General features: G+C 41.0%; 1 protein-coding gene across 38 annotated transcripts in view; it reads right to left on the bottom strand.

The window, feature by feature from the left end:
* Positions 1-17219: 17219 nt before the first annotated feature.
* Positions 17220-23274, bottom strand: part of PLCB4 (phospholipase C beta 4) — a 483574-nt gene continuing 477519 nt past the window's right edge. For 36 of the 38 annotated variants that reach the window (XM_086335129.1, XM_086335117.1, XM_086335149.1 and 33 more), the window contains 2 exons: positions 20907-20943; positions 17220-18729 (listed from right to left, as the gene is read on the bottom strand). In XM_086335129.1, the coding sequence (XP_086191255.1) occupies positions 18641-18729; positions 20907-20943 (126 nt within the window). In that variant the 3' untranslated portion in view covers positions 17220-18640. The remainder of the gene's footprint in view (positions 18730-20906; positions 20944-23274) is intronic. The other 2 variants (XM_086335155.1, XM_086335154.1) reach the window with 1 other exon arrangement.

Consider the following 23274-nt stretch of genomic DNA (forward strand, 5'->3'; position numbering starts at 1 on the left):
GCCATGAAAGTAAAAGACGCTTGCTCCTTGGAAGAAAAGCTATGAGCAACCTAGACAGTGTATTAAAAAGCAGAGACATTACTTTGCCAACAAAGGTCCATCTAGTCAAAGTTATGGTTTTTCCAGTGGTCATGTATGGATGTGAGAGCTGGACCATAAAAAAAGGTGAGCACTGAAGAATTGATGCTTTTGAGCTGTGGTATTGGAGAAGACTCTTGGGAGGCCCTTGGACTGCAAGGAGATCCAACCAGTCCATCCTATAGGAATTCAATCATGAATATTCATTGGAAGGACTGATGCTGAAGCTGAAACTCCAATACTTTAGCCACCTGATGGGAAGAGCTGACTCATTGGAAAAGACCGTGATGCTGGGAAAGATTGACGGCAGGAGAAGAAGGGGACGACAGAGGATGAGATGGTTGGATGACATCACTGACTCGATGGACATGAGTTTGCGTAAGCTCCGGGCATTGGTGATGGACAGGGAGGCCTGGCGTGCTGCAGTCCATGTGTCCCAAAGAGCTGGACATGACTGAGTGACTGAACCAAGCTGAGGAGATATAGGGACACTGGGAATACCATTTCTAAAGATGGTTGTCAAAAATTCCTCCTATTGTTAAACATTTATATTCTTTTTTCAATCAAGAGGCAGATCTGTCTTCTTTCCCCCTGAGTCTGTGCTACCCTTGTGACTCGCTTTGATCAAGGAATGTAATGAAAGTCATGATGTGTGTTTCGGCTTAGGCTTTAAGAATACTGGCAGCTTCGTTTGATGTTGTCTGAGATTCAGCTGCCAGAAAAGAAGCTTGAACTTGGCCACTAAGTGTTGAGAGACCACGTGGAGAGGGAGAGGACGAGGCAGCCATCCCGGTTGAGGCACCAGACGTGAGAGCAAAGCATGCTGGACATTTCAGCCCTAGTTGGTTTCCCAGCCAAACGTAGCCATACAAGTGACCCAGCCAGTACCAAATGGAGCAGAAGAACAGCCCAGCCGTTCACTAAAAATCATGGGAAATAATACATTGTTTTGCTTCAAGCATTGTTTTGGGATGATTTGTTATGCAACCATAGGTTAATGGCAGGGAAGGATTATAGTCTTGAGGAAAAAAGTTGTTTTTTATTTTAAGGCAGAGGGAAGAATTAGAGGATTTCACATAGATGAGTCACATGATCTGATTTATACTTCAAGAGGGTCACTCTGCTAACTGTGGACAAAGGGCTTGGGGCCTCAAGAGTGAATGGAAATGAACCGTTGTCAGAATGAGAGGTGACAGTGGCTGCCGCCAGGCTGATATTTCCATAGTGCTGAGTAGTTCCAGTCTAGAAACAGCTTGGAGGAAGAGCCAACGCTACCTACTGATTACACCAAGGCGATGAAGAAAAGAGTAGTCATGAATTATTCTCAGAATTTTAGCCTGAGCTTGGGGATATGGAAATACCTTTAGTAACTGAAATGTTAAAGAACAGGTTTAAAAAGAGATGCGAATTCTGTTTTTTTAATTAATTTATTTCATTGGAGGCTAATTACTTTACAATATTGCAGTGGTTTTGCCATACATTGCCATGAATCAGCCACAGGTGCACATGTGTCCCCATCCTGAACCCCCCTCCCACCTACCTCCCCACCCCATCCCGTTCTTAACCATCTAAGTTTGAATTGCCTGTTATATACTCAATAACAACCTTAAGTGGGGATCAATAAGAACTCCTGGGCATGTGAATTTGTGAGTCTGATTACTAGGATTCTTTTTGCTGCTTCAGTTGTGGGGGGGGGGGGCTGTGTTGCTTTGCCCCACCCTTTGTGCAAAGTCCACTTTCTCATACAAATGCAAAGTATTAGTGAACCCAAATGTGAGGCTTTCACACTGAAAAGTAAATTTAGAAAAGCACATTGTCCTTGAGATGGTCTCGTGGCTCTCTCGGCACCTGGCATGCCCAAGCCGTGGGCCTGGGATGATTAATGGACGAGACTGTTCCTGGCACACTTACGGGCTGTCTCTTCCATTATAAAACCTTTGAAATCTGGAAGACTGGCTGGATTCCATTCCAACCGTTCACACTGTCATCTTCTGTATTGTTTTTAAATCATAAGACAAAACAACACCCCCTGCCCCCGACAACCTACGCTTCTAGAGATTTCTTATTACCAAAATACACTGCTTATTATAGCATCTGTATGTATACCTGTCCTATTTTTTGTCCTATTTTTAAAAATATTCGAGATGAGATCCAGGGCTGATTAGCTTTCTCCTGTTTGGTGATCAATGTTAATCATTCAGGAATAACTTGAATGATTATTGTTGTATAATATATGTTGTAGGTTATTCATGACTTTCGTGGTTATCATTGTCATTTACATTTCTCAGCAATAGCTTCTATACCAGAATACAGGCAGTGAAAGAGAAAAGAGAGAGCAAAACCTTAATGTTTTTTCTTAACTAATCCATTAAGCAAAGGTCAAGACTCATCTTTTGCATGATGTTGAGGACTTTTTGTCTCAAAGTGAAGTTAAGACACATACCTGGGCATGTGGCACACTCTGGCAGCTGGAAGTACCATTTCTTCATTTCTTAAAATGAAAACATGTCTAATCTGAATGCCCTCCTCCAATCCTACAAACTCACCAAGGTTTAAGGGTGCCCATTTATTCTCCTGTGATCCCCTGCAGCTTAGGACATGTGGTAGTCATGCTTCCTGCTTCAGGGATCTGTGGCTTTTTCCTAAGGGCTTTCTCTGGCCCCTGGAACTTGTTCAGCCTACAAAGGACAGGCTGGAAGGGTGAGGAAATACGGCCCTTAGGAACTACTCTCCAGGTTCGATGCATGAGACAGGGAGCTCAGGGCCAGAGCACTGGGATGGGGGGTTCAGGATGGGGACACATGTGCACCCGTGGCTGATTCATGTCAATGTGTGGCAAAACCACCGCATTATTGTAAAGTAATTAGCCTCCAATTAAAATAAATTAAAAAAATAAAAACAAAGGTAGTAAAAACTCAAAAAAACAAAACAAAACTACTCTCTCCCAGCAAGAGGTGAAAGCTGAAGGTGAGCAGCCCTTGTCTTCACATTGCTGGGGCAGTTCTGAGGGAAGCGCTGCAGTCTCCATCACAGAGTCCCTGACTGAGTGGCTCTCCAGGTGCCCAGAGCAGTTAACAGAGCTGTTACTACAGCGTTAGTGTACTGTCCACCCCCACCCCAGGCTTTCATCATGTTTCCTGGATCACATCTCAAATAGAATACTTCACCCAAATTCTTGTTGGAGGTTCTGCTTTTTTAATTTTTTTTTAATTCGGCTGACTCGGGTCTTGGGTCATGAGGGACCTTTCCCCGTGGTGTTCAGACTAGCTGTGGGGCCTGGGGGCTAAGCGGTTGTGGTGCATCGGCTTAGTTTCTCCGTGGGATGTGGGATCCGTTTCCCGACCGGGGATGGAAGCCGCGTCCCCTGCATCGCAAGGCAGAATTTTAACCACTGGACCACCAGGGAAGTCCCAGGTCTCCTCTTTGAAGAATGCACATCAGCACGTCCAGTATCACTTAGTTGCCACCTTGGCCTTCTTTCGGATCAGAGACACAGGGAGGGCTGGCGGGTAGGAGAGGGGCCCACTGCTCCTCCCCGTGCTCACTGCTGCCGTTCCTGCTGGTCTCGGCCAGGCTCCAGGTCCAAGGCGGTCTTCTCTCGCGGCTGCTCCTTTCTGTCTAGAAAGGCTTGGAAAGCAGTCGGGCAGCCCTCTTACCTGAGGTTCTGCTACTGCACGGACCCTGGGTTCCTGAAAGCCTGTTCTTTAAGGGCTCCATGTGCCCTTTATTTCTTCTCTTCTCCAAAATCTAGACAGATTGGTTTTTACCCCTCTTCTCCTCCACTCTGGGGGACCTCCATCCCCTTTCCCTTGTTTACTCTGATCAAATAGGGCCGGGTCAAGGGCTGGCAAACTCTCTGTCAAGGAGACAGTGGTAACTATTGTTCACTTGGTGGGGTATGCAGTTTCTGTTTTATACTGCTGTTGCAGGTAGCACAAGAGCGGCCACAGGTCACACATAAATTGACACGTATGGCTGCCTTCCAATACAACTTATGCATGGACATGGAAATTTGAATTTCATGTAATTTTTACAAGTCAAAAATGATTTTCTTTCATTTCCTCCCCTAACCCCTTAGTAATATAAAAGCAGTCTTAGCTTTTATATCCAAAAATCAGGTAGCATACTGCATTTGGCCAGTGTGGTGTAGTTTTTTAGTGTGTAGGCTAGACTTTCAAAAGAAAAATCCTGTTTAGATTTTTTAATGCAGCTGAATTCTTTTTTGATTGGTATTATTTGAATTAAATCTAATTAATGTTAGGAATGCACTGGGTTTATTGGATTTATCAAGTTTAATTTTGATATATTATCAACAAATATATCCTTCTAGGGCAGGGATAATATCTTTTGCATTTTCCCCATAGCACCTCATGTGGTTGCATATATAAATTAATTTATAGTAGCACCAGAACAGAAAGCCTATTATTTGTTTTTTATTGTGCTAAGCACTATGCTGTGGGACTCACTCAATCATTTTCTCATTTGAAGGAAAAGATGATAAAACCCACATTAATAGGTTGCCATGACAATTAAGTGACATTATGTCTGTGACCATGCTTTGTTAATTGTAATTGTAAAATGTCAGGTGGTACTGTGATCATGGCTTTCAGGTATAAAGATGATCTTTGTTGTGGGGTGGTGGTTCAGTAAGGAAGAGGAATTCGGAGACTGGGAAATAAATGTATTTTATTCCTTAATTGTCCATTGTGTGGCTTTGTGACCCTGGATTCAATAATGTCACCATCTGTGCAATGGTGATAATATTCCTGATTTGCCTGTAACATATGACATAAATACTATAAACGTTAAGATTCAACGTTACCATTTGGTCTCAGACCCCTTTACACTCTTAAATTTTTAAGAAACTCAAAGAACTTTTATTTATGTGAATTGAATGTCAATATTACAATATTAGAAATGGAAACAGGAAATTCAAAAGTAATAAACCCATATACTAAGATATAACTAATATATTATTAAAATAGAATATTTTAATAAAAATAACTATGTTTTACAAATACAGGTGGGAAGAGTGACATTGTTTAACGTTGCAAATCTAATGTCCGATTTCCTAGAAGTCATCTGAGGCATCTTTTTCTTCACTCACTCCGTTGTGATTTGCTGTTTTCAGTGAAGTATATGAAGAAAGTTTGGCTTCCAGCAGATGGATTTGACACAAGTTGATCTAGCAGACACTCTGAAAGGCTCTTGGGAACACACTGGTCCACAAAGAGGTCCTTGGTGTGCACTTTAAGAACTAGTTCTAGAGACAATTCCCATTATTCCAGAAGGTTCCTATAGAGGGAACTTACCTTCAAGATTAGGATTATCTCTTCTTGACTTTCATATACAAGGAATCAAAAGGTAAGCACTTTTGTGTTCCATTGAGCATTGGAAATGCCATATTTTATTGATCCATTCTATCACTGTGCATTTGAACTGTTTCTAGTGTTTTTACTACTATGAGTGAAGAACATTTTTTTGGTGAACATATGTACTCATTTCTCTTGGAGTAGAATCACTGAAACATAAGATGAGCAGGCAGATGTTTATCTAAACAGATTTTCAAGTCATATAAACTATTTTTACTTGTTTAATTTTATTTCAGTATATATCATTTAACATACATTAATTTTTCCTATTAAAATATAATTTCTTATTAAAATATAAGACTTGAATCATTAGAAAAGACCTGGGAAAAGACTGGGGTGCTGGGAAAGATTGATGGCAAAAGGAGAAGAGGAAGACAAAGGATGAGCTGGTTAGATAGTGTCACTGACTCAATGGACATGAATCTGAGCAAATTCTGGGAGACAGTGAAGGACACGGAATCCTGGCATGCTGCAGTCCATGGGGTTATAAAGAATCTGACACGACTTAGTGAATGAACAACAACATACCTCTATATTTTTCTTTTTAAAATGTTACTTTAAAAATCCATGTAGCTTTCCAATACTATACACTTGCATTGTTGGACTACTAAATAAAAAAGCCTGTTTCTTTTATTTTACATGATTGGACAAAGTGATGTAGTAAAGTAATCCCCCATTTACCTGAATGTTTTCCAATTTTCTGGAAACTTTAGTATCTATAACTCAAACAAAGTAATTAAAAACAGCTAATGACTATTAGTAGCTAAGGCTGTTACATGACATAATTTTATTTACCAAAGAGCCCAAAGGAAGGAAAAAGGTTTTAAAACAAGCAACAAAAAATGAGAAAAAAAAGGCTGTTCTTGTTTAATCTATCAATCATATCCAACTCTTTTGTGACATCATGGACTGTAGCCCATCAAGCTTCTCTGTCCATGGGATTTTCCAGGCAAGAATGCTGGTGTGGGTTGCCATTTCTTTCTCCAGGGGAACTTCCTGACCTCAGAATCAAAAATGTGTCTCCTGCTTGGCAGGTAGATTCTTGACCACTGAGCCACCAGGAAAAAACAAAGGAGGAAGTCAAAGAGGAAGAGGTGTTTATCAAATGGCAAAGTTGAAAGTATCAGCAAACAGACCTCAGAAGCTTACCAAAAAAAAAAGTGGACCCTGACACAATGACATACAAGAGACAGCAAACGTGGCAACCTAGTAGTTGGGCTCATTCAGTGGGAGAGAAAACTCACACTAGTGACTCCAGTGACTTTTTTTTTTTTTATGTGTAGTCTCTGGGGTTCTGGGATGAAATTTATCATTTTCATATGCTTAAGACTTGAACATATCAACTATTGCCATACAACAAACCAACTGAAAATTTGGTGACTCAAAATAACACTCATTTGTTAGGTTGGGAATAGGCCGATTCCTGAGTAGCTCAAACAGTAAAGAGTCTGCCTGCAATGTGGGAGACCTGGGTTCGATCCCTGGGTTGGGAAGATCCCTGGAGAAGGGCATGGCAGCCCACTCCAGGATTCTTGCCTGAAGAATTCCATGGGTAGGGGAGCCTGGTGTACTATAGTCTATGGGATCTCAAAGAGTTGGACACGACTGAGCAACTTTCACTTTCACATTAGATTGGGTAAAAACCCTAACGAAACTTTTGGCTAACCCAATGCTATTTCTGATGAGTTTGTAGCTTTGCTGGGTAGTTCTACTAGTTTGGGAGAGTCTTGGCTGGTCACCCATCAGTTGTCGGCTAGTAAGCTGGGAGAGATGACTGAACTTCCCACCACCAGTAGGGCGAGCCTGTACTTGTTCTCATGGCAGTGGCAGAGATCCAAAGGAAGAAACAAAAATGTGCCTTTGCTTCATCCAGTTTGCTGCCATCCCAAAGACAAAGCAAGTTACTTGACCAAGCCTAGAAACAGTGCAGCAGGGTGCTACCAAAAGACATGGATACAGGAAGGCATGAAAAATTGGGGCCATTAATGCATTCCATCTATCTGTCATACTGGCACGGCCTAAAACTGCAGTTACAGATAATTAAAAATAATAGTATATATATTACTAGTTAAAACCTAGCTGAGAGTACAGAGGACTATAGGGGGCTCCTAATAAATATTTGATCAATGAATAAAGTTAGTTCAATGCTGAGGATGTGTGGTAGTCTAGGCATTGATGAATTCATGATATAGTGTTGTTGTCTACAGAGCTCAATATGCTGCATCATGAGCCCCACACTCTAGTACAAACACCAAGTTTTTTCTAAGGAAAAACAAAAGGTAGAATGTAAAAATGTGTGAGAAAATTAAATATATAAATTGTATTTTGATGAACCAGTGTAACATTTCATCATTCAAGTGATATGTTGTCAAAGTTCACAACTCAGGGTCAATTTTTTTTTAATCTCCCTTGTTATGCTTTTAGTACATTTGACTCACCTAAAGTTATTGGGTCATGTTGTGAGTAAAAATTTTCCAAATTTTACCTTGGTGGAGACTTCAAAGACTCTCAGAAAGTTCCAGGATGAAGTAGCTTGGAGACAATTTCTCGCCTGGAATTTCTAAGGAAGTAACGAGAGGAGAGGTGAGAAAGAGACATTCATTGCTTTGTTTATTGAGTAAAGTGCTACCACCTATTTTTTTCTTTTAATGGGAAAGCAATGATGCTGCTATTTTTAACATCTCCCCACTCCCTTCCTAATATTTTTGCATTATTCTAACCTATGGAGCAGAACATTTTACATGGTACATTATTAAAGAAGATGGCTCATAAAAATTCATCCCAGAGGCGCTACTGAGGATTTATGATGACATTAAAGATGCAGTTATTAAAATTGTGCTTTGGATTCTGTTAAATGCTAAGCATCGAAGAAAAGTTGTAGAGAAGAGTGGTCTTCTATTAAACTTTCACATGTGATGACAAAAGAGAAACTATGGAGGGCTTGGAATGAGCCATCTCTAAGATAATCAGAGATACCTCAAAATTAAAATAATTCAGTTTTCCCATTTCACAATCACACCTGATGGAATCATACTGCCTGTTAATCATTATGATAGTTCTACTGTTTTGAAAATATACTAACAATAAGAATTGAGGAAAATTGTTTTTCTTGAAATTGGGAAAGAAATTTATTTTAGCATTTCATTCAAAGACACTGCATAAGAGGTCACACATTCTATGTCACAGAAAACAACTTAAGTGGTCATTTGATAGTTGACTACTTGTTCTTTGCAAAGCAAATAAACAAAATTATTTGTTTATTCTGAAAAGAAATTAGTCTGAGCTGGTGGAAAAGTCATATGCTTAAATAACTTTTTAAAATATAAATGGATAAATTTAGAAAGGCAGATGAGTTCTTGCTGGGGGAATGAAGGAAGCTTTAGAGGCAACATTCTAGGAGGTTGCTTTAAGGATTAGATATGCACATGACCAGTGCATTCTCTTGGCAAAACTCTATTAGCCTTTGCCCTGCTTCACTCTGTACTCCAAGGCCAAATTTGCCTGTTACTCCAGGTATTTCTTGACTTCCTACTTTTGCATTCCAGCCCCCTATAATGAAAAGGACATTTTTGGGGGGGTGTTAGTTCTAAAAGGTCTTGTAGGTCTTCATAGAACTGTTCAACTTCAGCTTCTTCAGTGTTACTGGTTGGGGCATAGACTAGGATGACCTTGATATTGAATGGTTTGCCTTGGAAATGAACAGAGATCATTCTGTCATTCTTGAGATTGCACCCAAGTACTGCATTTCAAACTCTTTTGTTGACTATGATGGCTACTCCATTGTTTCTAAGGGATTCCTGCCCACCACAGTAGTAGATATAATGGTCATCTGAGTTAAATTCACCCATTCTAGTCCATCTTGATTCGCTGATTCCTAGAATGTTGATGTTCACTCTTGATATCTCCTGTTTGACCACTTCCAATTTGCCTTGATTCATGGACCTAACATGTCAGGTCCCTATGCAATATTGCTCTTTACAGCATTGGACCTTGCCTCTATCACCAGTCACACCCACAACTGGGTGTTGTTTTTGCTTTGACTCCATCCCTTCATTCTTTCTGGAGTTAATTCTCCACTGATCTCCAGTAGCTTATTGGGCACCTACTGACCTGGGGAGTTCCCCTTTCAGTATCCTATCATTTTGCCTTTTCATACTGTTCATGGGGTTCTCAAGACAAGAATACTGAAGTGGTTTGCCATTCCCTTCTCCAGTGGACCACATATTGTCAGACCTCTCCACCATGACCCATCCGTCTTGGGTGGCCCCACACGGCATGGCTTAGTTTCATTGAGTTAGACAAGCTGTGGTCCATGTGATCAGATTGGCTGGTTGTTTGTGATTGTGGATTCAGTCTGTCTGCCCTCTGAGGCCCTGTCTCAGTGCCTACCATCTTACTTGGTTTTCTCTTACCTTGGATGTGGGGTAGCTCCTCATGGCTGCTCCAGCAAAGAGAATGCACTGGTCATAGCAAACACCCTCTTCCAACAACACAAGAAAAGACTCTACACATGGACATCACAAGATGGTCAACACTGAAATCAGATTGATTATATTCTTTGCAGCCAAAGATGGAGAAGCTCTATACAGTTAGCAAAAACAAGACTGGGAGCTGATTATGGCTCAGATCATGAACCCCTTACTGCCAAATTCAGACTGAAATTGAAGAAAGTGGGGAAAACTACTAGACCATTCAGGTATGACCTAAATCAAATCCCTTATGATTATACAGTGGAAGTGAGAAATAGATTTAAGGGACTAGATCTGATAGAGTGCCTGATGAACTATGGATGGAGGTTCGTGACATGGTACAGGAAACAGGGATCAAGACCACCCTCAAGAAAAAGAAATGTAAAAAAGAAAAACGGCTGTCTGAGGAGGCCTTACAAATAGCTGTGAATAGAAGAGAAGTGAAAAGCAAAGGAGAAAAGGAAAGATAAACCCATTTGAATGCAGAGTTCCAAAGAATAACAAGGAGTGATAAGAAAGCCTTCCTCAGCGATCAGCGCAAAGAAATAGAGGAAAACAATAGAACAGGAAAGACTAGAGATCTCTTCAAGAAAATTAGAGATACCAAGGGAACATTTCATGCAAAGATGGGCTCGATAAAGAACAGAAATGGTATGGACCTAACTGAAGCAGAAGATATTAAGAAGAGGTGGCAAGAATACATAGCAGAAGTATACAAAAAAGATCTTCATGACCCAGATAATGACAATGGTGTGATCACTCGGCTAGAGCCGGACATCCTGGAATGTGAAGTCAAGTGGGCCTTAGGAATAAAGCTACGAATAAAGCTAGTGGAGGTGATGGAATTCCAGTTGAGCTATTTCAGATCCTAAAAGATGATGCTGTGAAAGTGCTGCACTCAATATGTCAGCAAAATTTTGAAAACTCAGCAGTAGCCACAAGACTGGAAAAAGTCAGTTTTCATTCCAATCCCAAAGAAAGGCAATGCCAAAGAGTGCTCAAACTACCACACAATTGCACTCATCTCACACGCTAGGAAAGTAATGCTCAAAATTCTCCAAGCCAGGCTTCAGCAATACATGAACTGTGAACTACCAGATGTTCAAGCTGGAAATCCAGAGAAAAGGCAGAGGAACCAGAGATCAAATTGCCAACATCTGCTGGATCATCAAAAAAGCAAGAGAGTTCCAGAAAAATATCTATTTCTGCTTTATAGACTATGCCAAAGCCTTTGACTGTGTGGATCACAATAAACTGTGGAAAATTCTTCAAGAGATGGGAGTACCAGACCACCTGACCTGCCTCTTGAGAAACCTATATGCAGGTCAGGAAGCAACAGTTAGAACTGGACATGGAACGATAGACTGGTTCCAAATAGGATAAGGAGTACATACATCAAGGCTATATATTGTCACCCTGCTTATTTAACTTCTATGCAGAGTACATCATGAGAAATGCTGGTCTGGATGAAACACAAACTGGAATCAAGATTGCCGGGAGAAATATCAATAACCTCAGATGTGCTGATGACACCACCCTTATGGCAGAAAGTAAAGAAGAACTAAAGAACCTTTTGATGAAAATGAAGGAGGAGAGTGAAAAAGTGGCTTAAAGCTCAACATTCAGAAAACTAAGATCATGGCATCTGGTCCCATCACTTCTTGGCAAATAGATGGGGAAACAGTGGAAACAGTGGCTGACTTTATTTTCTGGGCTCCAAAATCACTGCAGATGGTGACTGCAGCCATGAAATTAAAAGACGCTTACTCCTTGGAAGAAAAGTTATGACCAACCTAGATAGCATATTAAAAAGCAGAGACATTATTTTGCCAGCAAAGGTCCAACTATTCAAAGCTATGATTTTTCCAGTAGTCATGTATGGATGTGAGAATTTGACCACAAAGAAAAGTGAGTGCCGAAGAACTGATGTTTTTGATCTGAGGTGTTGGAGAAGACTCTTGAGCCTCCCTTGGACTGTAGGAGATCAAACCAGTCAATCCTAAAGGAAATCAGTCCTGAATATTCATTGGAAGGGCTGATGCTGAAGCTGAAACTCCAGTACTTTGGCCACCTGATGCAAAGAGCTGACTCATTGGAAAAGACCCTGATGCTGGGAACGATTGAAGGTGGGAGGAGAAGGGGACGGCAGAGGATGAGATGGTTGGATGGCATCACTGAGTCAATGGGCATGAGTTTGAGCAAGCTCCAGGAGATGGTGAAGGACAGGGAGGCCTGGCATGCTGCAGTCCATGGGGTCGCAAACTGTCGGACATGACTGAGCAGCTGAACAACAACAAAGAACGTTATCACGTGGCATACTGAAAACAATGTGTGTTACGTGGGACTTCCCTGGTGGTTGAGTGGCTAAGACTCCATGCTTCCAATGCAGAGGTCCCGGGTCACATCCCTCATCAGGGAACTAGATGCTTTGTGCTGCAACTGAAATGTTCACATGTCACAAAGAAGACTGAAGATCCTGTGTGCTGCATCTAAGACCTGGCACAGCCAAATAAATTAATTAATTAAAAAAAAAAAAAAACCAGATGCATGCTACATGTGTGAACAGAGAATAGTGATAATTCAGATTGGCTAGGGGAAGAGGCAAACTTGAACCAAAACTAAATGCTGATATTGATAATTTCAATGATATTCTTTAGGTAATAGATAGGAATTCAGGCTTTACAAGCCAAATAGTAATATGATCAGAGCTGCCCTTTGGGGAGATTAATGTAGATGTAGAAGGGATTTGAGGGGGAAAGAAATTCAATAGGAAGTTACTAAAATTCTGAGTGCTGAAATGAGAAGACTTGTCAGGGAGAAGGGAACTTCCAAGACAAAGCAGAAGTCATGGGTTTTATCAACAGATTGGGTGTGGAAGCAAATGAGATGGTGCAGAAAAAAGATGGCCCTGGGGTTTAGCACCTGTTACAGACTGTTAAACAAGGAGGACAGATGTAGGAAAGGTCTTCATTTTTTGATCAATTACATACAATGTGCACTTGGGCCATTTGTTTAACTGAAAATCTCTTAGAAGTACCAGTGCTTAGGAAAAGTAAGGTCAAGGCTCAAGTTATGGATCTGAGAATTATATGAAGAGAAGTAGAAACTGAAATCATGTGACTGAGTGAAATAGCTAAAGGAAAACACATTCTTTGAATTGATGATGAACCCACGAGGCTCAACACTAAATTTCAAACCTAATAGCATGTGTTCCTTATTTTAGGTTTTCTGTGTTTCTCTTGTGCTCTATCATTAAAAATTAGCCCTCCCCCATTAAGACTTGATGTTTGGGTAGCTTTAATGGTATTTTTGAAATACTGTGTATTTCATGGATTCCAAGATGCACATATTTCCATATTTTAACAACACTGAAATTGAGATGTGCCTTATAACCACTGCATGGTGTGTCATAGTTTAACTGGAATCATGCTTTCATTCTTTGTAGTATATAAAATAATGGTGTATGTTATAATTAATGGTGTCTTAGAAAGGCAATGCCAAAGAATGCTTAAACTACTGCACAATTGCACTCATCTCACATGCTAGTAAAGTAATGCTCAAAATACTCCAAGCCAGGCTTCAGCAATATGTGAACTGTGAACTTCCAAATGTTCAAGCTAGATTTAGAAAAGGCAGAGGAACCAGAGATCAAATTGACAACATCTGCTGGATCATTGAAAAAGCAAGAGAGTTCCAGAAAAACATCTACTTCTGCTTTATTGACTATGCCAAAGCCTTTGACTGTGTGGATCACAACAAACTGTGGAAAATCCTTCAAGAGATGGGAATACCAGACCGCCTGCCTCTTGAGAAACCTGTATGCAGGTAAGGAAGCAACAGTTAGAACTGGACATGGGACAACAGACTGGTTCCAAATTGGGAAAGGAGTATGTCAAGGCTGTATATTGTCACCCTGCTTATTTAACTTATATGCAGAGTACATCATGAGGAACGCTGGGCTGGAGGAAGCACAAGCTGGAATCAAGACTGCCAGGAGAAATATCAATAACGTCAGATATGCAGATGACACCACCCTTATGGCAGAAAGTGAAGAAGAACTAAAGAGCCTTTTGATGAAAGTGAAGGAGAGTGAAAAAGTTGGCTTAAAGCTCAACATTCAGAAAACAAAGATCTTGGCATCTGGTCCCATCACTTCATGGGAAATAGATGGGGAAACAGTGGAAACAGTGGCTGACTTTATTTTTCTGGGCTCCAAAATCACTGCAGATGGTGACTTCAGCCATGAAATTGAAAGACGCTTACTACCTGGAAGAAAAGTTATGATCAACCTAGACAGTATATTGGAGAAGGTAATGGCAACCCACTCCAGTACTCTTGCCTGGAAAATCCCATGGATGGAGGAGCCTGGTGGGCTGCAGTCCATGGGGTCGCAAAGGGTTGGACACGACTGGGCGACTTCACTTTCACTTTTCACTTTCATGCATTGGAGAAAGAAATGGCAACCCACTCCAGTGTTCTTGCCTGGAGAATCCCAGCGATGGGGGAGCCTGGTGGGCTGCCATCTATGGGGTCGCACAGAGTCAGACACGACTGAAGTGACTTAGCAGCAGCAGCAGACAGCATATTAAAAAGCAGAGACATTACTTTGCCAACAAATGTCCATGTAGTCAAGGCTTTGGTTTTTCCAGTGGTCATGTATGGATGTGAGTTGGAAAGAAAGCTGAGCCCCGAAGAATTGATGCTTTTTTTTTTTTAAATGATAGAGTAAGCTTTATTAAACAGTCACCAAAAGAGAGTCACAGAATTAATAAAGATGACTCCTTCATAGTAAAAGAAATTCTATTCCCCAAGAAGAGATAAATTCTAAATTTTAAATCTGGATGAGTTGATGCTTTTGAACTGTGGTGTTGGAAAAGACTCTTGAGAGTCCCTTGGACTGAAAGGAGATCCAGCCAGTCCATCTTAAAGGAAATCAGTCCTGAGTATTCATTGGAAGGACTGATGCTGAAGCTGAAACTCCAATAGTTTGGCCACCTGATATGAAGAACTGACTCATTGGAAAAGACCCTGATGTTGGGAAAGATTGAAGGTGGGAGGAGAAGGGGATGACAGAGGGTGAGATGGTTGAATGACATCACTGACTCAATGGACATGAGTTTGAGTGAACTCTGGGAGTTGGTGATGGACAGGAAGGCCTGGTGTGCTGCAGTCCTTGGGGTCACAAAGAGTCAGACACGACTGAGTGAACTGAACTGAACTGAACTGGATTTGATGAATACTGAACCTACTGATGGGTTTCTCTATCTTGTCAAACTGGTTTATTTTCCGTAAAGCCTTTTATCCCTTCCCCAAAGGGGAAGAACAGTCTACTTAGGGAAGAAGTACAGTCCAATATACGGCTTCCCTGGTGGCTCAGATGGTAGAGTCTGCCTACAGTGAGTGAGACCTGGGTTCAATACCTGGGCTGGGAGGATTCCCTGGAGAAAGCAATGGCAACCTACTCTAATGTTCTTGCCTGGAAAATCCCATGGACAGAGAAGCCTGGCAGGCTATTTGGGCATTCCAATCAGTCATGTATGTGCAGTTGAATATCCTTTTGGGGCTGACAGGAGGGAGCAAGGTAAGAATTGAGGCAAGTGTCTTGATCCCCAGATTGGAATCAACAGTCATGAGGGACTGAGAAGCAGGATGTAGTATCTTCACTATAAACTTGCTTCTTGGGGCATAGATGTAGAAAATGGCAATCCTCCTTAAGCAACCTGCCATGGAACAGCATGGCACTAGCAGCTAACCGATGGCCAGAGGAGGGATCTGCATGGATGATCTGAGCTAGCACTTCTGTCCTCCCCACCTGGCTCCCAAATCCAGACTTTCTGTGTATCCCAGAAGAAAACTGGAGAAAAACTGAGTCCAGGGTGAAAACTCTTTTGAGCAGAGACCTTGAGATACTAGAATGAAAGGATCTACCTTGCAGGACTGCGGTCCAGGGCAGTTAGGACCACACAGTAGGGGTAACCAGATGCTCCTCCCCACTGCCGAGAGGACGCATGAGCTTGCATTTGCACCCAGAAGCCATCTTGGAAGAGAAGCAGGGAGACTTCCTTAATGGGGAGGGAACTCTAGCTGGGAGACTGACTAACTGGGAGAGTGAGTAATTGAATATACCTCTGAAATAAGTGTTTGTCTTTTTAAGTTTGAAGAGACTGAGTAACTGTATTTGCCAAGATTTTTTGTCCTTTATAATAGATGAGAACGTAGGATCTGAGTGCAACATGAACTTCCAATTGAAAATAAACCCATCTTTTTGTTGTACTTGAACTGTGTGTACATGTTTAATCCTACTACAGTGGATTCTTCTGGGAGCGCATGTGTGCCTGCTAAGTCATTTCAGTTGTGTCTGACTCTTGGCAACCCTATGGACTATAACCCACCAGGCTCCTCTGTCCGTGGGATTCTCCAGGCAAGAATACTGGAGTGGGTTGCTGTCCCCTTCTCCAAGGATTCCTCCCAATTCAGGGATTGAACCCGCACCTCTTAGGTACATCTCCTGCATGGGCAGTCGGGTTCTCTACCACGAGCACCACCTGGGAAGTCCTCTTCTGGGAGTTGCTAAGTCGCTTCAGTCATGTCCGACTCTGTGCAACCCCACAGACGGCAGCCCACCAGACTCCGCCGTCCCTGGGATTCTCCAGGCAAGAACACTGGAGTGGGCTGCCATTCTTTATCACTAGCACCACCTGGGAAGTCCTCTTCTGGGAGTAAGATATCTCAGATAGTGAAAGTAAACCGGTTAGAGAGAAAACTGGCTCTGGATTTAAGCTGGAAGACAAATATTTATGGCAGTGTACGAGGATGAAAAGCCAGAGAAGAAATGATCAGAAAAACAGGAACAGTAGGAGTAATCTTTCAGGAGCAGAGCAGAGAGGAGTGAGTGATGGATTCAGTCAATTGCTACAGGACAGTGAGCTCAGCTAAGTGCTGAGAGAGAGCCATTTGAAATCTTTCAAAACTGGCCATCCAGTTGTACCATAATAATAGTCATAATTTTTCATGAGATGTTAGTATGGAAAAATATGTACTCAAACTCTACTGTCTTACAAATAAGGAAATCTGTAACCAGAGAATTTCAAAAGAAGCCAGTTCAAATGATAAATGTGAGAAAAAGGAAAAACAAGTACTTTACATTGGGAGGCAACCAAACAGTCTTTTTATGTCAGGAGAAAAATGTGCTGGGGGCAAGCATAAACCCCCCTCTAAGAACAACGAAGAGATTATTTAGGAAACAGAAAAAGTACACGGGAAGGCATCCTGAGGAGCAAACACTCTGACAGATGTTGGATGTGTTTTCATTTTTTATTAGAGAAGTTGGAAGTTTAATTTCAATATTGATGGTAACATAATTCTCTGTTTTACTCAGAGGAACACACAGAATCAATCTGTACAAGCATATACAACAATCTGGTTGGTGGTTGGTGCCCTAAATCAGTGATCTGATTAGTTCTCAAGTGCAGTTTCCATGCGCTCCTCTGGGCATTGGGGCACAGCTCCATCCCAGGAGGGACTTTTCCATGCACTCTCTGCAACGCAACTACAGCAGGCTTAACGACCATGCAGATTAACACTGTAGCAAATTGTTTTGATATTTAACAGACATAAAAAGTTATTTCCTGATATGAAATTCTGAAAATCTGCATAAATATTTTTTGTGTAAAATTAAATTAGTTATGTATTTTTTTTGAAACTAGAACTTGAAGTATCAAGAATGCCCACATAGTTCATATACACATATATATAGACTTTTTCATTATGCTAAAAGTCTTGAGAGTCAAATTATATTCTGTGCCATACAGTTACTTAACCAGTATGTATTTGCATTAGGTTAACTGTGTACGGATTAGTCATAATTGGTGCTTGTGTGTCATGCAAACATAGTTATTCCTGGTCACTAATCTTGTCATGTGGCAATACGTAACATGATTTTGCTCTCTGACAGTGTGAATTAGGAGCATAAATACTTTTTACATGGTCACATTTACAAACGGTTGCCAATAACCACTTCACAATCTTCACGGTTTAAGAGTGAGCTGTAGTAATCTAGGGTCAGCAGAAGCAATTCCTAGGAAGCAATGTCAGATGTCAGCTTCTTAAACGTGCCTGAGAGTTCTCCTTGTGAGCACAGCAGGTTTTGGCACAAGGACACAGTTCTATTTTTCTGTTGTTCTAACCATTTCCGTGACTGTTACAGGAAATTAGCTTCGTGTGGCATGGTGGAGACGTGGCACTTACTGATGAGGTAACTCAGATGTAGAAAAATTCCCCCCAGTTATTTGTCTAGCAGATCACCACTGCTGCTAATAAATCTGTAGACAGTTTCCCTCCCCCCAACCCCAGTGCATGTGCTTGCTATTACACGGCTAATGCACTACTTTTGCTGCTGCTCAAACATGTCAACGCATCACAAAGCAGAGTTTTTAACACCAAGCTCATTTACTTGTGATGATATTTTCTAGCAAACATGTTGAAGTGGTATGATCAACAGGTAAACTCTGACTTACTGGAGTCGCAATTTGGGGGGATTTGTAACTACTTTTGGTTGGCCAAGGAAATTTAGTGTTCAGAATGTTTATGAGAAGTGAGTCTCTGTGGTTTCAGGTGACCCTTTGTCTACATGAAAAGGAAACGCAGAAGACATCAGCTTTCCTCCGTGGAATCTGTGTTCGGAAGCTGGGGAGTGCTCTTTGATGCGGTGGTTCTGTGGTTTCAGTTTGTGTCCTGGAGTTTCACACAACTGTTGCTGGTCTGCGGTCCATCTCGGCTTCCAATTTCACCATCTGCTGCATCTCCTTCGCCTGTCACATCAGAAACAAGACCTTACATGTTGAAATCCTCTCCTGAAGACATGCAGCAAAACCCCACCTCTCTTTTCCCTTGAATTTGATGCTTGTCACTATGTCCTGGCTACATAAAAGTGTGGTCCACAGACCAGCAGCATCAGCATTGCCTGGGATCTTGTGAGAAATGCAGAATCTTGGACTCCACCCCCGCCCTACTGACCCAGAGTCTGCATTTTAGTAAGATCCCCAGGGAATTTTTATGCATGTTAAGTCTGAGAAGGAATGGTCCACACAATACCAGGAAAACAACTGGAAAAGAAGCCACACCTGTCACTTGTAGATTACATCATTTCTGTTTGATTTCGTTTCCACAGACTGACATGCCTTGACTATGTGTAGATAATTTGATCACTTTTAGAACAAGCATTGCTTATGTACAATTTATTCCCCATATAGCCTGAAATTTAATTAAAAGTGACTGTCTAAGAATCTCACGGATGGGAAAGGTTGGGTGGAAGCCTATCACATTGGTTTGGTTGGAGTATGCTCCGAGCAGACCGTTACATGCATATGTAGGGTTCCTGGAAGGCTACTGTCCAGAAAAATCTCTTTACAGGCTCTCACTTCTCTGGAGCAATTCAGCTTTTACAGTCCACCCCAGGAAGTAAGCTACAGTGAATTGAACCTCATGAATTAAGGCTGTCAAGAAGACAACCAGCTCATTTGAGAGGTGGAAAGGTGTCTGATGGGGACAGGTTCTGGTGACAAATCACTGCCTGGCAATATAGGGAAAAATCAACTGGTTCATTTTAAGCTTTACTTTCCAACCATGTGCTTTTTTTCCGAACCCAACGCATGTATCTTTTGGAGAAAAAATAAAGCATTCCTGTCCTCTTTCAGTGACACATCACTTTGAAATAAAGGACATTTTAAAATGGAAATATGGATATATAAAGATATAACTTGGAGGAGGACCCTGATGAGCTCCGATGTTACTATTTGAGTCGACTTAGTTATTCCAACTAAATGGAAGGTCAGTGGGAGGATTTAGTCAACTCTGCAGATCATACTATGAGCATCAAAATGTATCAAATGAAGTTCTGCTACGAAATTAGTTTAACCCACAGACCACAGAGTGATCTCCTTCTTATTGTTATTTTTAGACTGTGGCTTTAAATTCCATTTTGGTGAGTATGGATATAAAAACACCAAAGTTAGTAACTTTCTGCTTACATTTGGGATGGATGGCTCCCACTCCCCAGATTGTTTTTTTAATGCCTGAAACATACTAATGCTCTAATAGAAAAATGAGGAAATGGAAAAAATACACGAACATGAAACTATGACACAAACAGTATTTATAAGAGATGACAGTGAAATATTATCAGCACTGGAAGTTAAATATTTTATATTCAGTAAATAGTAATAAAGGATTCCCTCTGCTTCTTTCCCTCTAGCATTAAGGACAATATCGAACATGTTTTAGAGAGAAGGATCATATTAACAGTACAGGAGGATTCCAAGAGCCAGGTTCTCATATGAGCAGAGTGACCATTCATGCTCACTTCTCAGGACGGTTCCAATTCATGCCTATGGTCCTGGCTATTATGAACAATGTCCCCTTTCACTTTCAAAACTATTCTGTTTGAATGATAAATTATATGGTCACCGTATTTAAAAGGGGTGATTAGGTTCCCTGGCAGACTGGTTCTAACAGAAAGCATGACAAGAATCATTGTACAATGATGCTGTATAATGTGTTTGCATGCAGACCATAACTCTGTTACTAAAAACCACCAACCAACTTTTACTGGGTGCTTTAAAAATTAATGGCAGTCATATTAATGTTTGTGAAAGATCTGACTCTGTGACCCAGTTTCAGCTGTGATTGGTCCAAAGGACCACCATATATCACTTTCTCCAGTGACTGGATATGTCTTCATCAGCATGAGATTCCTAGGTCTGCAACTGCAAAGGATGCTAAAATGCCATCAGAAATAATTCTCTCAAGACGCTGGGCATTTCAGTTTGAATTATACATCAGAAATCCAAGCATCAAATAGTCAAACTTTTCAATCAAACCCTTGCAATCTTAGCTAGTCAAGAGCAGATGTGAATCGTCAAAGCAGCGAGAATACGAGCGCAGTTGAGCAGGAAGGCAATATCTTGCTTATCAGAATTTTCAGTCCTACCTTGCGTTTGGGACACTGCGTGACAGGATTTCAAAAGCTGTTTGTACAAAAATAGTAATGTCAAAATTGAGTCATACATACAAAACAAAGAAAATAAATGAATACTGAAGTGAATTTGAAAAATGAATGCAAAACCATATACAGAAAAGCAAAAGGCTAAGGATAAAACATGTATAGAACCATCAGCGACAAACTTACCCCAGGTTGATCTCAACAAAAACAAAAGAACAAAAGCGACCAATGCCTCTCAGCCCAGACTGCAGCTCTCCCGTGGGGTGAGACCCTCACCTCTCCTCATTAAACGACAGGACTGATGACAAAACCAACTTTTAAAACTTGAGTATGACAGTAATGGAGCATTTCATGTTTGAAATGGTGCATGTCAAGACAGATGAGCTCACGTATGGCTGGGAGGCCTATGGGAAATATCAGGGGAAAAAATCCCCATCCTTTGGAGTTTTAAATGAATACTTGCCAACCAAGCAGGCAAAGCCATTAGAAAGGACATAGGAGGTTAGGATCCACAATCAGGACCCAGATAGATTGAAACTTGAGTTGTTTCTGCCAGTGCCCTCAACACTGTCTAACTAATGAAGTAGATGATTCCAGGCTTTGCTTTGGGGCAACCAGGAAAATTTACAGGATAATGGTTATAGGAAAGCAGTAAGAAATTTTCAAGGGAGATATTATTACAGAATGTTAAAATTAATTTATTTTTGGCTTAGAAGTGAACAACAAAAAAATTCTTGGGGTTTAATAGTAGTTTGGGAGATTGTTATACAAGTTTGGGATTGTCTGGAGACAGGACACTGTTTCCTGTCAATGAAATTTTGAATTGAGTTGCTTCAGTCGTGTCTGACTCTGTGACCCCATGGACTGTAGCCCACCAGGCTCCTTTGTCATGGGATTCCCCAGGCAAAAATATTGGAGTGGGTTGCCATGCCCTTCTCCAGGGGATTTTCCTGACCCAGGGATCAAACCTGGGTCTCCTACATCGCAGGCAGATTCTTAACCACTCAGCCACCAAATAGGTTATAGGGGGAGCTCTCCAAATGGTTCCAGACCTCGCCTAATGTGAGAGAAGAAATAGAGGTGCAGCATCTTTTGCACTGCGCCAAGACAGTGTTGAACCACACTTGGTAACTGAATTGAGAGGTGTTCAATCTGTAAATTCCCCCCTCCAAAAGTACACTAGAAAATATCTGGGATTGAATTTGTTACGTAATGGGCCATATTTGTAAAGCAAGGCTTAACACAGAAATTCAAGTCCAAATTCCACACTTGCTGGAAGCATCAGTGTACCTTGAATTTCTTTTCATGGAATTTCATTACCTCTTCACCAAATCTCAAGCCTTCTTACATTCTTTCCTAAGCTTCTATGACTCAAAGTATCAGGTGTGGGTGGTAGGCATGACCTGTGACCCCTTGAAAGGCATTATATGAATTTCAGAAACAAGAAGTCACTATCCTCCCAATAAGATCCAGTCAATACTGTTGTCATTAATCCAATATTTCAGTGCAAAAACTCTGGTGTGATTTGAGTTACACATGTATTAGGATAAAAGGCCAAAGTGATTTTTAAATTGTGTACTTTAGCTCTGAAACTAAAAACACTAGCTATTCTCTAGCTCTGATATATACCACGATTGTAATGATGAGCAATTTTTAGCACATTCCTATCCTTTAGTCAAACTTGTTGCTAAGCAACACAGTGATTCCTAAGTAGTTTCTTAATTTAGTTAACTGACACAGAGCTGCATCTTACCTTCATTGCGCCTTCTTTAAGGCATCCTTATCCCCACCCAGTACCGAGTCACTGAAGTGGATTCTAATGTTTTGGAAATAGCGGCTATTCCCTTATCCATTTCCCTCACCCTCCAGAAACACTTTCTGAGAAATGGCTTTGAGAGCAAAAAAAGTTAGGTAACTTGTACTAGAAGGGGCTGTATCTAGGGACTGGTCAAATGAATGGGTCCTGTGGGACAATACACACTTATTGTCCGCCTTGGAGATCTGGGGACTATTCATGACTAGAAGCATTTAGCTGGAAAAGAAATGGGAAACATAACTTAGAAGAATGCTGATGAATAAAACTTCTATCAACCAAAAAGTAAAGGATACGAAACCAGAAGTTGGATTTATTTGTTACTCCATTGCAATACAAAAAAAGAAAAAAAAAAAAACAAAAAAACCCCTGATTTTATCGTTTTGTTTTACTTTCTCAAAGGTACTTTTTAGTCTAATTTCCACTTAAGTTTTCTTCAGTGGAAGCCATTTACTCTTAAAAAAAAAAATACCTTAAATAGGATTACTTTATATGTGAAAGAGAACAGGAAAGAATAATGCAGTAGAAGTACAGGTTTCAGCA

The sequence above is a fragment of the Bos grunniens genome, chromosome 13 (assembly GCF_055505025.1).
Source record: "Bos grunniens cultivar Pamir isolate PY7600 chromosome 13, Bosgru_T2T1.0, whole genome shotgun sequence".
In the NCBI taxonomy this organism is placed as follows: Eukaryota; Metazoa; Chordata; class Mammalia; order Artiodactyla; family Bovidae; genus Bos; species Bos grunniens.